The sequence below is a fragment of the Eucalyptus grandis genome, chromosome 1 (assembly GCF_016545825.1).
Source record: "Eucalyptus grandis isolate ANBG69807.140 chromosome 1, ASM1654582v1, whole genome shotgun sequence".
Taxonomy (NCBI): domain Eukaryota; kingdom Viridiplantae; phylum Streptophyta; class Magnoliopsida; order Myrtales; family Myrtaceae; genus Eucalyptus; species Eucalyptus grandis.
Genome location: NC_052612.1, coordinates 46,107,381 through 46,124,732, shown reverse-complemented (window position 1 = coordinate 46,124,732; position 17,352 = coordinate 46,107,381). Strand labels below are relative to the sequence as shown.

General features: G+C 38.6%; 1 protein-coding gene across 2 annotated transcripts; it reads left to right on the top strand.

Moving 5' to 3' along the window:
• Positions 1-1,242: 1,242 nt before the first annotated feature.
• On the top strand, positions 1,243-16,484 carry LOC104446106 (kinesin-like protein KIN-7K, chloroplastic). 2 transcript variants are annotated; one of them, XM_010060017.3, is made up of 24 exons: positions 1,243-1,694; positions 2,184-2,459; positions 2,546-2,643; positions 3,430-3,519; positions 3,622-3,674; positions 5,343-5,408; positions 5,494-5,547; positions 5,714-5,773; positions 6,707-6,785; positions 7,262-7,329; positions 8,056-8,118; positions 8,936-9,040; positions 10,099-10,203; positions 10,293-10,400; positions 10,468-10,614; positions 11,165-11,347; positions 11,607-11,765; positions 12,921-13,151; positions 13,708-13,848; positions 13,927-14,052; positions 14,136-14,186; positions 14,694-14,741; positions 14,850-15,053; positions 15,656-16,484. In XM_010060017.3, the coding sequence occupies exons 2-24, from the start codon at positions 2,212-2,214 to the stop codon at positions 16,199-16,201; spliced, it is 3,033 nt and encodes a 1,010-aa protein (XP_010058319.1). In that variant the 5' UTR covers positions 1,243-1,694; positions 2,184-2,211; the 3' UTR covers positions 16,202-16,484. The 2 variants fall into 2 exon arrangements, with proteins under 2 accessions (XP_010058319.1, XP_010058326.1); XM_010060024.3 differs by lacking the exon at positions 1,243-1,694 and adding an exon at positions 1,743-2,085.
• Positions 16,485-17,352: the final 868 nt, after the last annotated feature.

Here is a 17,352-nt window from a genome sequence, read left to right as displayed (position 1 = left end):
GTAATCACAGTCACTAAATTTGTAAGATCCACGTGATTAACTATCGTGATAGACCCAATTCATGGCAAACTAAATTCGAGCAACTATTTTTTCTATAAAAGTGTTTTCCAAAGAGAACCGTGTTGCTTAAAACTAATTAACATCACCATATATAGAACACTATCAACTTAGGAGGCTATTTAGTGATGTAATTAAGAAACATCCAAGTCACTAAAAGGATCTCAAAAGGTACTCCTTGTTGATATTCAAATTCATATAAAGAAAGTTGCTTTATCCTCCTCCTATAAAATTTCCCTTTTAAGCGTCCTTCCACAATTCTTATTTCTAAAGATAGTATTTTAAATATCTCATTCTCCCTTTTCGATTTTCAAATTGGAATGCCACGTCGAGACTAAATAGAAGCCCGCAAAACATATCCCCACTATACTTATGATATCCACATGCCGATTCTCAAGCTCCCAACATTTCGCGCCATGAAAAAAAAAGCACCACCTCATCGTTGTCCTATAAAAGTTTTATTTTTTAATTGTCCCACGATAACTTTCATGCCAAAAGATACCGTCTTTCGATGTCCGAATTTCCATTCTTTGGATCGAGGTTTATAGGACTGCCGCATCGAGATTTAATGAAAAGAACTCCATGGACCAACTTAAATGAAAGGCGCAGGAGAAGTTGTTAACACAGTTGGTTAGGAAAAAGGAAAGTATTGCACCAAAAGAGGATAGAAGGAGGAAAAATACATTAATACGGCGGAGATTTTATTTTGCCAAATAAAAACCATTTCCCGTTCGAGATAATTAAGATGAAGAAATAAAAAAGTCACTCCAAAAGAGCCGCTTGTCCCCTCCCAAACATAGAAGAAAGGCAACAAAAAAAAAAAAAAAAAAAAAAAGAAGAGGGGGAGAAAGTCTCGGGGAGCTGATTGGGCTGGCGACTCCACTGTGACCGTGCGTTTATTACACACTGCAAAGCTGCAGCAGAGTCTGCGCTCCTCCCCACAAATACTCCAAGTCACAATTCATTACCCCATTTTCCTCCTCCCCCACTATATTATTAAAAAAATAAATAATTTATAATTCCACCCAATTTCATGCAAAAAAATGAAAATGAAAAAAAGAAAAATGGAAAATCAGCTCCCTCCATCTCTCTCTCTGTCTAGCTCTCCTCTGTTTCTGAGTGTGTCTGTACTGTACCCACCAAATTAAGCTTAATTAAACGCGCTTCTTCCTCAGCTAAACCGTACCCGACTCTCCCTCTCTCTCTCTCTTTCGCTTCCAGCACACCAAAAAAAAAAAAGCATTTGGGATTGAAAACGCGATTCGCCTTTTGTTGCTGAAATTGCATCGCTTCCGAGGCAAAACACCAGCGAAAAGCTATCCCCCCCTGCCCTCCATCCCCAGCCCCGAAGAGAGAGAAAGCTGGGGAGCTAGAGAGAGAGAGAGAGAGAGCTAGAGAGAGAAAGGGCGGCGGCGGCGGCGGTGGCTCCGGCTCGCATTCTCGCCGGTTAACCGGCAGTGATGACTGAAGACGACGACGACGTCCTTGCCGCCGTTCGCTCGCTCCCGCGTCCCTAGATCTAGCCGCGCTCTGCTCCCCGGAACGTCTCCGTCTCCGTCTCCGTTCGTGAACCTCTCTCCCCCCCTGCTCCTTGGAGTGACGGCCGGCGTGGCGATGGTGGCCTGATCCTGTCGCAGGTACTGCTTCCCCTTCGCGCGCGCGGGGCTGCCGTTGTCGCCTCCTCTGGCTCTTCCCCGCGGTGTCTCTCTGTCTTGACTGCTCGGAGGTTCTCTTGACTGCGAGTGAAGAGTCTCTCGGTCGTCGAGATTGTTGGCTCTCCGTGCGCGCGCCAGTCGCTTTTGCGGTTTCGGTTCCTCTCGCGCCTCCTCGTTCGTTCTCTTGCGTTGGTGACGTGCGTGCTCGGTGAAGAGAGGCTACGAGCAATCCGATCCGAATGCGATTTTGCGTTTTCTTTTTCTTCTTTGGTTTTGCCGTGAAGAATCGCGTGGGGAGATGGTGCGGTGAGCGGTCGACGGGCGTAATCCTCCGAAGAATGTGGTATTGGACGTGCGAGGAATTGCGTTTCCGGTTCGTGTTCTGAGCGCGAGCTCGGACTTGGAGATTCTTCTAAGTGATTAGATTATTGAAGCTTTCTTTCTTTCTTTCTTTTTTTTTGGGCCTGCCAGTTTGTGCGGCGGTTGAATCGAAAGCACAATGGCGTCGAGGCGCGTGTCGAAATCGAATAGATTGAGTCTGAGCAGTTCTAGAGCCGCCAATTCTCCTGCATCCTCGACCACGACGTCTTCGAAACAGAATCTGGAAACTTCCATCGACGGCCAGAGCTCTCCCGCATCATCTTCGGCTCGGAGCAAACCTCAATTCTTCTACTCGGAGACTTTCCCTTCGGATTCTGAAAGATCCAAAGAGAATGTCACGGTGACCGTCCGGTTTCGGCCACTCAGGTGCATGGGCTTCCTTGAGTAGTGAATTGCTGGTGGAATCGTGTGGGACATCTGCCAATGTGGTTTGTTGGTTTTGTTTGGAACAGCCCCAGGGAAATTCGCCAGGGTGAAGAGATTGCTTGGTACGCCGACGGAGAAACGATCGTGCGCAACGAGCATAATCCATCAATTGCATATGCATATGGTAAGTTTTTCAAAAGTGTTTGGCCATGTTGATGCATGATCTCTATCTTTTTTAGCTGATTCCTGTAGTAATAACTGAAGTGGGCAGGTATATTCACATGTGTACTAAATTTTCTTTTGGCACTAGCTTTAGATTTCTAAGAAGATTGACTAGAAAATATATTGCGCTTGGAAGGCTACATGCATTTTTTCTGTCTAACAAAAGCTAAGAGTGGTTAGTTATGGTTTTAAGTACAATGAACTGTCAAATAGATAATTCCAATTAGCTTCAGCAATTTTATCGCAGCCTAGTTGAACTCATCCAATAACTCCCTGCTTCCTTTCCACTTGACATTCTTGCTTGGTTTTAGAAAAATACTGTCCATTCCACGTTTCCTGGCTGACTCCGGACTCTAGACAGCTCCCTTGATAGTCCTTACTGTCAAAAGAATGAACCGCTAGTAATAAAACATGCTCCCCTTAATCTTATTATCTGAGATCAACCAATTGGTAGCTGTATTGCCAGTTCAAACTTAAGTTTTTGTGGTAATGCAAGAATGCAGGGGGATTGCATTTGCGAATCAGTAATACTTATTTATTACTCACCATTGTTGGAAGGTGTTAGCAATTCATTGAGGCTTTGTATTAGATTCCTATATGCTCAGAAAACTAGACTTTATTTTCTCAAAAATATTCCTTATTTATGAGAGGCTGAAATTGTTCTCATCCTGTGCCAGCAATGAACTTTTTCTTAGTAGTTACAATCTATACTTTATTAGCTTTAACTTTTCCTCTTTTATGCTTCTAGATCGCGTATTTGGTCCCACAACCACGACACGTCATGTCTATGATGTTGCTGCTCAACATGTTATTAGTGGTGCTATGGAAGGAATCAATGGTCTGTATGCTGTTGGCTATTCAAACTCTTCTATCTCTAATTGCAGAGTCTCTACATTGTACATTTTGCTTTTTGTCATCTATCTTTACCTCCCAAATGCAGGAACTATTTTTGCATATGGTGTGACAAGCAGTGGGAAGACTCACACCATGCATGTGAGTTCATGTACTCTGTAAAGCTTATGTCACCTCATATTGGAATATGAATTTGATCACTTTACTCTGATCTGAAATGTGCTATTGCATCCTTGAGTAGTCATTCATACATTTTCCTCACTCATAGTTTTTCTTGTAGTATATTTTGTCAGTATCTCCGAGATACTGTATGTTTTTAAATGTACTTGGAATTAGGAGTGATCAATTCCCGGTTTGGTTTGGTTCCAAGGTGGAAATGGGAAATCGACCAAGAGGACCGGTTCCCAATTTTGGGAACCAATGACCGAACCATTTGGTCCTAGGACTGGGAATCGTACTAGACCGTTGGTTCCAGTCTGGTCTAATGGAACGACCGCTTTTTTTTTTTTTTTTTTTTTTTTTTTAAATTTCCCATTAAAGGGTGGCTGTGCACAACGAGAGAGAGTGACAAATCTTAAGATATTGACGGAAGCAACGATGAGTGAAGAGTTATTGTGTCGTAGTTTGTGGTACCATTGAACGAGATAGTATTTAGTTCGCATTTTACTATTTCTTTTAAAGAAATAATTTTTAAAAAAAGTATTTGTAGTCGGTTCGGTCTGATCCGGTCCGGTTCCCTCTTGGAACCAGGAATCAGATTGCCCGGACACCTGTTTGAATTTTAGGAACTAGGAACCAGACTGATACTCCCAACAACCAGACCGAACTGGCTGATCTGGTTCGGTCCAGGCACTTCCCAATTTGGGCTGTTCGTTTTGCACACCTCTACCTGGAATGAAACTAACACAATCACATTGCTCATAGAAGGAGTTTTAAAATAAATAGATCTTTCTTGGGTATTGTATTTATACTATTTGGCAACATTCGGTTCTCAAATTTGTGCTGAGGGGTCCAGTTGCATCAATTTACTTTGACTTTATCATAACAATTGTTATAACATAGTCTGAGAGAGATTCGGCCCTCTTTTGGTTTGGGATTCCTCAGAATGAACTGTTAAAAGAAAAAAATATGTTTTCTACTTTTTGCTAATGTGAATAAATGGAGTGACATAGATGCAAGATGATTTTTATCCATGGATAGGAATTAACTCCATTTTCTTAAACACTGCAGCATAACATATTCTAAGCTTTATTACACTTCTGTTTTTGTGGTTCATTGAGTATGGTCAACGTAAATGTTTTTCCTGCTTCATGAACAAGCAATTCTTAGTTCTGATTTATTCAATTCGAGTGTGTTTTAACCTCATTTCTTCAGAGTAGTAATTGTCAGTTTGATGAAAGAATTCCATGCTGAAAGCCTCTAAATAAGAACTTAAAAGTTTTGTTTGGAGTTGGGTCAAACCAACTTGCTTGAATAAAAACTCCCTATCTCTGTCTTCTTATTGTTTTAGCATCCCACTAAATGAAAAGGGTAAGTAAATTCATCCATCAGGATAAAGTTCATGCGACGATGATGTGTTAAGAAGATGCTTTAGTCCTAAGCTAACACCATAACTGTGGGTTGTTTTCTGAACTATGAGTTCAAGTATTTCATATTGTGCTGCTTTATGCGGTGCTTTATCCTACTCCTTGTCATGCATGGCAAACTTAGCTGGAGGATGCTATCTGCAGCGGCTTACTGAGTGTAGTAATTTCATGTGATCTCAAGCTATGCATCTGAACTTGCAATCACAATGATGGCTCTTTGCAGGGTGATCAGAGGTCCCCTGGAATTATACCACTAGCTGTTAAGGATGCTTTTAGCATTATTCAAGAGGTAAATTCTATAGTAGTCAGAGCCAGCGGTGTGTCTTCTACCTTGATCTTCTTGTCACAAAATAACATGTTTTCTTGCAATTCAGACTCCGAACAGGGAATTTCTACTTCGTGTGTCTTACTTAGAGATTTATAATGAGGTAAGTTTCTTCTCATGATTTCCAAGTGCTTGGTTCCTTCTGCCCTGTTACACTAATTTTGTTTCTTTCGGTGATTTTGGTATCTGTACTTAACATGAAGCAGTTTGGTTGCTCTAATACACTAGTCTATGAAATCACTGTGGTTTTGATACTTCATGAATTGCAGGTTGTAAATGATTTGCTAAACCCAGCTGGGCAAAACTTAAGAATTCGAGAGGATGCTCAGGTGACCACTTAACAATTGCTACTCTTCTTAGAAATTTCTTCATGCTTGCTTGGGCTTTGTTTTTTTTTTTTTTTTTACTTAAAATATTATTTGTACCTAAACAATTAATTGCACTGATGGAGAGAAGATTGTGATGGACATCAGAGTTTGGAAACCACCCCTAGACATTGGAAATATGTGAAAAAGGTTATCTCGCATTCAAGATGTTTCGAGGGGCAATGCTACCTCCTCGCAAGGAAATATGATCAACCTTAATCGCTTTTGCAATTTTTACGCTATGGAGTTCCATAATCTAATGATTGCTTCAACAGCAATTGAATACAGTCTGCTTTATGCCAAGCTGTCATTTATTTTTAGGGCAAAAGCTACCAAAAACCCTAAACTATGCCTACTATGACACATTTGCCCTAAACTTTTTTCTTGGACACCAAAAATCCCAAATTTGTACCTGTGGACATATTTATCCTCCGTCAAAGTTCTATCAACGAGAACCGTTAAAAACTTGCTTACATGGACACCAGAAAGCAAATAGTGTTGACATGGGCCCATGTGACTTAAGTGAATAAAAAATGACGTTGTTTTAGCTGAAAATTCATATAACAGAGCCTTGACAAAGGTTAAATGCATCACATAGGTACAAGTTTGGGGTTTTTTTATGTCACAAGGAAAATTTTAAGGTAAATGAGTCATGGTAGGCATACTTTGGGGTTTTTGATGTCATAAAAATAAAAAATAAAAAAAAATCAAGAGTAAATGTGTCATATTAGACATAATTTGGGTTTTATTTTTTGTGGCTTTTTCCCTTATTTTCACTTCATGTTATATTTGTCAAATCTGCCACGCTTGTAAGGAGGCCAAATTGGTGAGTCGGACGCATCTTTTTAACAAACAATGAGTTTGGGTCTCACATGGCTAATAAGAATGGTTTTGCAGGGGACCTTTGTTGAGGGAATAAAGGAGGAAGTTGTACTGTCTCCCGCTCATGCCCTCTCCCTGATAGCAGCTGGAGAAGGTAAATGATGTGAAATTATATTACTCTGGAAGGAAAATAATCGTTCGATTGAAGTATAATTGTCCATTCTAATGCATATAATTTGGTAAAGGTAGATGCACGATCTATCATGCAAGTTGAACCGAAAAAATGACGCACAGCTTCATGTCCATATAAAGTAACAAAAGAATAAAAAGGTGTGAATAATCCATATAGAATCAATGGATTCATGGTAAAATTCCTCTATGGTATAATTCATTTTTCTCACAAATGTTTTGGCTGATAAAGGGATCGAATGGTATAATATCTTTGTGCTATTAGTAGATTGGAGGATTAGAAACATGATTGTTACTGTTGAAATGGCTGTTTTTGCATTAATTGCTATTTCATTAATGTTACTGACAATTTACTGGTTTTATTTGGTAGCTTAATTTTTTTCGACGCTCGTGATAGTTTAATATTGAAATTGTTGTTTGTGTGATTTTTATTGATCGCAGAACATAGACACGTTGGATCCACCAATTTCAATTTACTGAGCAGCCGGAGCCATACAATATTTACTCTGGTATGTTGATTATATTCTGACAAAAACAAGATTGACTTGCTGTTATAATTATGACTAATACGTTGATTGAAACATTGAAGTTCTTTACGGTAGAGTTTTTGTAAATTAAACAATTAAAGAGCCATTTTATCCCTCCAGAAATGGAGAGGGAAACAAGAGACGGGTCAAAGATAAAGAAGGAAGGAAAGAAAGAAATTCTTTTCACCTATGAAGACTCAAAGAAAAGAACCATCACATATGATTGCAACCTTTAACTATGCACTGTGTCACCTCTCCATAGCAATAGATGGTTTTAATCAGAGAAATTGGCAGAGATATCACACCTGTTTTACATGGAAGTAGAAGCTGTTGACCTTCTTGCTTTATCAAGCGACCAGGTATCACTAGCTCAATCAGGCATATAACTCAAATGTTCCTGCCAGACGAGTCAACAATCAGTGATTAATTGCCAATGTAATAACATAATATCAACTGCAAACCTAAATTTGATTAAATATGCCAAAATTGACTAGCTAAAATAATGCGAAACCCCAGGAAAATAGCAGACTCGTTATTCACGAGCAGAAAGTAATTCTAAAACGGATATTGTTTGAATTACCTCAGCGAATGAGTGACATATATAAACTGCCAATAACAATACTTTATCCATCTTGATAAGCTTTGGGCATGTATGTCTCTCTCTGTTCTTTCCTCTTACAATGTTACATCTGCTCCTGCTGTTTACAGACAATAGAGAGTAGCCCATTTGGTGAAAACTCAGAGGGGGAAGCAGTAACCCTGTCGCAACTGGTAAAATCCAAAATCTTTCATTCGATAAGTTTGTTTCAAGTTTTTTGATTGTTTTTGTAGTTTCAAAGAGCAGCAGATAGCAATTGTTGCCATAATGGGTAGCACCATTGCTGTTGGCTGCTAGCGTGGTGTGAAGGAAAGTCATACTCACTGCTTTATTGGGGACCACTCTTGCTGAGAAAACTGTCCTGTTTTTTTGCGACTGATTTTCTATATCAGTCAATAAGCTTGGATGATTGATCAGGCAACTAACTGTGGCTTGTCCTTTATAATAGCAACTAAATCAACCCAATCAAACAAAGTTTTTTTTTTTTTGAAAAAAAAAACTAGTCAAGGAAACACTATGGCATTTCATTCAGAAAAGAAGTTGACATCTTATAATTCTTGATCATTTTTATGTGTGCTTTGGTACGTTTAGCAAACACGAAAGTATGAATGTCTTATCACAGATGAATGTTCAAAGTTGCAGACCTAGGCTATCTGAAAGTTTTTAAAAGTAAATTGAAGCTGAAGAATAAGCATCTCACTGTTTCTACTGTCTGATAGAAAAGAACTCGGACTGCAATCATTGTAGTGTAATTTCACAACACAATAATATGCCCATTGTAACCGTTTCCACAGTGATTGCAATGTGATTGCTTTTGCAACCGCTTCCTCTAGGTAGATCATTGCTTCCACGAAGAGTATGCTTTTTCAATTTTTTTTTTTTGGAATAATAGATTAAACATTTTCTTGACCATTGATTGTTTATAAATAATTTGTTTTCCATATAAAAGTCTGCAACCTGTAACCTTTCATGTTTTACTTATATCTGCAGAACCTCATCGATCTGGCAGGTTCTGAAAGTTCAAAAGTTGAAGCAACTGGTATCAGGAGGAAAGAAGGATCCTACATCAACAAAAGTTTGCTAACTCTGGGAACTGTGAGGCCTCATGTGTTTCTTTATCAAATCAAGTTGTTAGTATGGATCGTTTTGGTTTTCTGACCTTTTAGAGATGATAGTCTGGTACTTGACTCGGTGCAGATATTATTTACTGTTTACCACAGCAAAACTACTTCAGTCTATTCTCGTTTCCTGGCCCCTCCCTCCCTCCCTCCCTCTCTCCCTCCTATGTTTCTTTATCAAATCAAGTTGTTAATATGGATTGATTTCGCGAGTTTAGACAATGGGTATTTTTTAGTCAATCTTAGTGTTATACTTGTGTAGCCAGGAGAAGGAAAAGAAGTGAGCTAGTCTTAGGACAGCAAGGATATGTTTTCCCATTGAAGGGATGCAGAAATTACTGAGCTTTTTGAGTCCTTGTGTAAGTTTGGGGAGATCTAATGACGTAGGTTGAGGAAGACAACTTGTAATATATGGTTCTCAGTTGCTTATCTTGAGCTGAAGAGATCCTTGTGTAGTTCACTGTAAGACTCTTTGGCCTCAATGAACCACCATTTAAGGCTTAGTTTGTGTTTTTATGCTCTGTTTGCGAAAGAATATACAAAAAAAGACGACAAAATTTCTCTCCGTGTACTTTTGTGAATGAACAGGATTTTTCTTTGGTTTTTCTGGTATCTAGAAAAGGAAGAAGCAGAAGAAGACAGAAGTGTTGATGACAGCAAATATTATAAGATAAAGCAATGTTTATTTTCCCTAGACTTTATGTCTTGTGCTTTGGTTTCAAAACTGCATTTTTTGGATCAGTTAAGATAAATTGCGAGCAATATCCTCTGTTTGAAATGAGATGTTAAGCAGTTAAATTAAGTTGCGCAGAATCATAATCTTTAAGGCAAAATTGTCACTCAATTGACTAAATGCCAAGTGGGTTCTAAGTTCTTGAACTGCATGTATTCATCTCATACCCCAACCAACAACGATATTGATCCAGTCATGAAGTTGTCAATTTTTGAATTTTTTTTTCTGGGAATTGTTTTAAAGTCATGGCTATTATTTTACTTCTGAAAGGTTTAGTTTTAACTGAGTATTGTGACTTTTAGGTAATATCGAAATTAACTGATGGGAGGGCTACTCACATACCATACCGAGACTCCAAGTTGACGAGGCTCCTCCAGTCTTCTCTAAGTGGTCATGGACGAGTATCTGTAAGCCTTCAAGTTACTTATGTCAAATCATAGATATCATTTCTGAAAAAATTGGTCGATTGTAATTATTATTCTTCTGGAGATTCCAGCTTATTTGCACTGTCACTCCTTCATCGAGCAATTCTGAGGAGACACATAACACATTGAAGTTTGCTCATCGTGCAAAACATATTGAAATTCAAGCAGCACAAAACAAGGTGAGCACACTTGATCTGTCGATTCCCCATATTTGAGGATCCTTATATCTGATTTATTTTTATGCAGATCATTGACGAGAAGTCGCTGATTAAAAAGTACCAAAATGAGATACGACGCCTAAAAGAAGAACTAGAACAATTAAAGGGTATCGTCACCATTCCTCAAAGGAAAGATGCTTCTGGAAAAGATGACATTCTGCTCCTGAAACAAAAGGTACTCTAATAGTCTGTCAGCATGGTCATTATTGTTTGAAAGGGCTGAAAGCAAGTTATTTCAAAAGTTATAAGTAGGATTGTCAGTTAGGAATACAAAGGCCTCTCCTCATCTATTTTTTTTCAATCAAGATAAAATAATCATTGTGTTTACCTGCTAAAAAAAAGCTCTCAACTTTTTATTTACCATCTCCTCCCAAAGGATTCAACCTCATTTGAATCCTGTGGTGGATTTCATTAGTAATGCATAGAAACTGCCAGAAGAAGTGCCTAAGCTGTATAAAATGTTGAAAATTGCAGGAGCGCAGCAAGGATGTTCTTAAATATTTGTATACCTTAATCATAATATCCTTGTAATCAATGAAAACAGTTCATTTTAGCATTTGCCAACATTAGGTGGTTAATTTCATCATGGTAGAGACTAGTGGTTAAGTTTCATAACTTTCTTCATATATTTGCCTCTGTGGCTTTGTTTCTTCCTAAAGTGAGGAAGACATAATACTAATTGTATGACCTGTTCCATTTTTTAATTTGCAACTATATGTGTAAAGTTAGAAGATGGTCAAGTTAAGCTTCAGTCCAGATTGGAACAAGAAGAGGAAGCAAAAGCTGCTTTATTGGGCCGAATTCAGCGGTTGACAAAATTAATCTTGGTATCCACAAAAGATTCACCGTCGTCCAAATTTCCTCATCGCCCAGGTCATAGGAGAAGACATTCCTTTGGTGAAGAAGAGGTGCGGTTAGTTTTCATAATAGCTTGTTTCTATGACCTTAAAAAAAAGAATATGTAAGAGTTTGTTTCTATAGTTTTCTTTTTGTTTAACAACTGTGTACAGTAATTTGTTCTGAGTGAGTTATTTAAGCTTCACGCTTTTTTTCCTTTGAATTAAAATTCACTTATTAAGTTAAGTGGACTTTAAAAGCATTTTAGGTTTTGGTTTACTTACTCAACATAAAGCGTTTCATGACTGCTACTTTATTCAACTTATACAGCTTGCATATCTACCCCACAAAAGACGGGACTTGATGTTGGATGATGAAAATATAGAGTTGTATGTTTCTCTAGAGGCCAGCTGTGAAACAGCAGATGAACCAGTGAAGGAGGAAAAGAAGAGCAAGAAGCATGGATTGCTGAACTGGTTGAAGCCACGTGTATGATTTACGAATCTTCTGTTCCTTTCTAGATATTGCATATTTTTATAATTCATATTGCCTTTCTTTTTTTTTTTTTTTTTTTTTTGGGGGGTCGTCTATGTAGAATTCTACTGTTCTTTTTCCTGTGTTTAAGGGGTTCTTGATATGCTTATTAGGAATTCCCATCACTGTTGTTTTAACTTGTGCCATATGCATATCTTGATGCTTTCTTTCCATTAAATGATAACAGAAGAAACATTTAAGCATTGGATGCTTAGCATTTTCTCTCATGTATATGGCCTTATTGGAATTTTTTTTTTCATTTTATTTGACACTAAATCTGTGATACTGAATTGAACAAGCCATTTTTGTTTGAGATTCTAGTAAAAGCTTCAATTTTAGATGCAAGGTGCTGGTAAACCATGCAGCAATCATACCTAAAGATCTCTAACTGCGGGATCTTCATCTGTACCAGTGAACATCCTTCATGAGGGATCTGTAACTCATTAGATGTTTCAGGCTTCCTAGTAGATAGTGCTACAATGTGATTAATATCATTAAGCTCGGCATGCTACAATTCAATATTAGGAAGACATAATGCATAAGAAAAAACATTATCTCTAGGGATCTGGGTATATTGTTGATACCGAGTCATATTTCACTTGGAATCTTGCAAACTAGACATACACTAAAGAGCTCACACCCTATTGCAGCATGAGGCCCATGGGTACTCCTCTTTTCAAGTATTCAAGAGAAGTTCATGATACACACACACACACACACACACACACATATGTATATGTATATTAGGTCCACTATGTCGTTAGTTAGAATATGGATGTACCAATCTACAGCTTCATCATCTTTTAAATATTTGGAGAGCCTATTAATTAAAATGCTGAAGATTTTCTCAGGATTTTCCATAGTACTTGGAAACATAAAAAATTGGGGGTTTGAAGCATTCTTTAATTTTTTCCATACATTTTTCTCTATTTTCGTTAAAAAAATTTTGCTTCGACTTCCATTATAGCTTTGGCTTCTATTTTCCAAGTATGGTTGCCCTAGTGAACTGGTGCACCTATATGCAGCCAAATGCTTTCAACTAGACTTTATCAGCATATTATTTTTCAGTTGAGTCTCATGTTGTCTGTTTCCTGTTTCTTCTGTTTACAGAAACGAGATAGTGGCTTGGGTACACTGGCAAGTACTAGCGATAAATCAAGTGGAGTAAAATCTATTAGCACACCTTCAACACCCCAAGCCGAAAGTGGCAACTTTCTTACAGAATCCAGAAATTCCCAATCTTTAGTAACAGAAAGTTCCCCTGTAGCAGATATTCTTTGTGAGAGTAGAGAGGACCGAGATGTGCGAGAGGATAACTTTTTGGGACAAGAGACACCTCTGGTAAGCCATTTATGTTTTCTATGGCAAGTGTTAAGCAGGAAACTTGCCAAGACCTGGCAGTTGGTTGATATTTTCATCAACAATTAGTATTCTTATCTTGGCAATGAACTCTCACTCATAGAAAACACTATTACCGAACAGTGCCTAGGAACTGCATGCAACTTTGTGGGTTTATGCCGAAGATATTCTTATATTGTTCATGAGTGTTCTAAGACTGTTCCAAAATTATTCTTCTAGTCTGTTGAATGTTCAGTCACAACATGAATCTGTGCACATCATGGCCATGTGCTATTCCAGGTTCTGTCAAAAGTAGAATGTTTGGTTACTCTCTTTGGGTTAAGTCAGAGATGCATGCATGCATTAATGTGTCATGATCCATATGAGATCTCTCTCCTTTTTCCATCCACACACACATATGGACATACATACGGACATTTGCATATATTGTACAATTGCATGTATCAATGTACTTATGTACGTGTAAATTTGCAAGTCCAAATTTGTGGTGAGTTACATTATTACCCATACACTTACACTTGTATTCTATGGGGTCCAGAGTAGCATAAAATCAATTGATCAGATTGAACTCCTAAGGGAGCAACAAAAGATATTGTCAGGGGAGTTGACACTACATTTGAGTGCTTTGAAGCGGTTATCAGAGGAGGCTGCAAGAAACCCTCAGAAGGAACAGATTCATGTAATTTTTTCTTTCCTTGTATCTTAAATCTTGTATAATGTAATCAAGTACTATCTTAACAGTTTGCTGGTATTCAAGGTGGAGATGAAGAAGTTAAATGATGAAATAAACATCAAGAATGAACAAATAGCTTTGCTTGAGAAGCAAATTGCTGATTCCATCGTTGCTTCTCATGACAAGATGGGTAAACATGAAGTATCTCAAGTAAGTTGAACTTTTCTTGAAATGTTTCGGCTGTTTTATGGGTTCACAGACAACATTATCCTTTGTATCTCCTAATATTGCAGCACATCACTGACCTGATGGCTCAACTGAATGAGAAGTCCTTCGAACTTGAGGTAGTTTATTAATGCACGTGTTGATGCTATTATACGTTCCACTCTGTCTGTAGATGCATAATGAACAGCACTGAGTTATTTTTGAATTCGGAATTGTGATGTTTTCCATCTATAATATCCTTTTGTGCCAAAAAAGAGTTGAAAAAACATGAAGACATATGTACAATTACCTGATGGTGGTAGTTGCTTTCTGGTCATCTGTTAAAGCATTAAAGCCCATTTCCCTTTTATGCTGTCATCATGTCTATTTACATTAGATTCCTGCCTCAAGCCTAACATGCAATGCCAAAAGAAGAAAAATGTGGGTTATATATTTCTTACCTTTCTGGTAATCAATCTGAGTTGCTTGCTGTGCAAGGCAACTCCAACTGACTACTTGTGCTACTGCCTCATCTGGTATGCAGAAACTGAATTTCAAGGGCATAGACAGAGAGATATGGGCCATTTGTTATTTGCATCTATGAGTCTCTGCTTATAATTAATCTATTTGGCTTGTCGAATCATCAGGTTAAAACTGCAGATAACCGGGTCATTCAAGAGCAGCTCAACCAAAAGGTAACCCTGAGCTTTTAATTTCTTGCATTTCTTCTATACCCTAGTTTTGGTTCATGACGATTGTCAAATTTTAAAACCCGTTTTGGACTTGCACTTGTTTTGGTACAGACTCGTGAGTGTGAAGGATTGCAAGGAACAATAACATCCTTGAGGCAACAGCTCTCGGATGGCCTGGATTTGAGAAAGCTTAGTCCATCAGTCAGCTACTCACAAAGATTTGCTGGAGTGAAGAGCTCTCTTGGAGAACTTGGCTTGGAAAAAGAAGATAATTTGTTTACTGACAAAAATGAAGGCTCACTTGTGCAAAGACAGGTTTCCTCTTGCACCTTTAACCATCTCTTCTGATGCTAATCTCTGATCTAGGAGAGTTTTTAATGGAGTCATAGCCAATTGATGGTACTGCTTATGAAAGCTGTGCAATAATTCATCATATATGCTCTGTCACTCAGTTATAGGGAAGCTTGCAGGTTTTGGTGGGAGTTTACCTCCTGCCTTCAGCCAACCAGCAAAGTAAAGGTCTCCTGGAAATTAGATTATTTGCATTTTCATGAATGTTAAGAAATACGGTAGATGCATTTTTGGTCTGTTCTATGATAATTAAGTTTTTGGGAAAAAAAGTTTACATAACATGATATCAAAACACCTGTCAATGTTTAAATCCTTACACTTCCAGAAAATTGTCTGCACCTGCTTGTGCATTCTGAGAAAAAAGGTGTGAATATGAGAACATTCCTGGCAGCTAATATATTTTTCTAGTGCCCCAGAGCATGACTCTTAATTTGTTTGTTCTGTCAATTGTCCTTAGCTATGACGTTTTATTGAGGAGCCAGTGTATAAGTCATAACTTAGTTATGCTTGTCATTTTATACAACACTGTGCCATGAGCATCTTAATCAACTCCTGTACTTCATTAGGCCACCAAGATTGAAGAATTGAACCGAAAGGTGACTGAGTTAACCGAGTCCAACCAACAGTTAGAACTTCGGAATCAGAAGCTGGCTGAGGACAGTTCCTATGCCAAGGGCCTCGCCTCAGCTGCTGCTGTTGAGCTCAAGGCCTTGTCAGAAGAAGTTGCAAAGCTCATGAATCATAATGAGAGGCTCACTGCCGAGCTGGCAGCTTCTAGGAACTCCCAAACGCCACGCAGGAACAACAGCAGTATGATCCGTAATGGACGGAGGGAGAGCCACATAAAGCGTCAAGACCAAAGCATCTCACCTGGTGTTGATATGAGAAGAGAGATGGCAATAATCCGAGAAAGAGAGGTAGCCTATGAAGCTGCTCTTCTGGAGAAGGACCAAAGGGAGTCCGAGCTGCAAAAGAGAGTGGAGGAGTCCAAGCAGAGAGAAGCTTACTTGGAGAACGAGCTTGCTAACATGTGGGTTCTTGTTGCAAAGCTGAAAAAATCACATGGAGTGGAGACCGACATTCCTGATTCGGCAAAAGAAAATCAACGATGACACGGTCTTCAGAATCTGCATAGGTAAGGGTGTTGATGGTTTGAGATGTGGATTGTACGCTGACTTTTGGCTTTGTTTGGGGATTGGTTTGGGAAGATACAGTTGTACAGGATAATTCTGTGAAGTGAATGAAAGAGCTTGATGTTTTGTAAATACACGAGGGTCTTTCTTTCCTGTGGATGCCCTCCGATCAAGTGTATTTTATTTGTTTTCTGAAGTCCTAGGAATAATTTGAGCTTCTCTGATGAGTATTGAGTACTACTGCTACCTTGACATTGGTTTTCGACAAATCCCTTTGTGACACGTGTCGTTGAGAAACAGAAACAGATGAGTACAGCGCCAATGATCTCGAGCTGCTAAATTGAGATCACAGAAAATAGAATCAACACTTGCACCTTTCGGTTCGTACGCATTTAATGAACTCAATGATAATGGCCAGAATCTACTGTCTGTGGATACTAGTACTTCAGACAGGCTTTCATGTATCCGAAGGTTATCTGGTTCTTGTGTATCTTGATATCCCCAAAGCGTGGAGGCGCTGTCACCTACGAGAAAGTGTTCTTAGACACTCCTCAAATCCTTTTTATTTTCGTACTTGCTTTGTTTTTGTCTCTCCATCCATTTAATTTCTTTTCTGTTTACACCCCCAATTGTGAGTCTACGCAACATTACGTAATCGAGTTGCTAGGACAGCTTTGAACCATTTCAACCTTGATCGCACCTTCGGGAGAGCTAGTTTGCACTTTTAACCAAAGATACGGTGAAGTTCATTGGTGGTGAAGCGCATAAAGCTTAGTACAAGCTCGAGGCTAAAAGTTTGTAGTTAATCCTAGCGACGACTTTCTCACATCCTTAGTCGTTTATCAAAGTTTCTACTTATACAATGCTGCAACTTTCTTGGTATAATGCCTGACGCATCTTAGTAAATACATAGCTTTGATGATTTCTCCAAATAAGTTCATACGTTTTCTGTTGATGAACTCTCACATGATAGTAGGTTTGAGTTTTGAAAAATGGTGATGTGATCCCTTAAGATCATTCAAGGCGGTTTACAAGTTAAAGTGCGTGAAAGTTAGTCTGGACACCACATGACCACCAAACTAACAGAAAACAAAAAAGATAACGATCGATTGACATCATGATGAAATTTT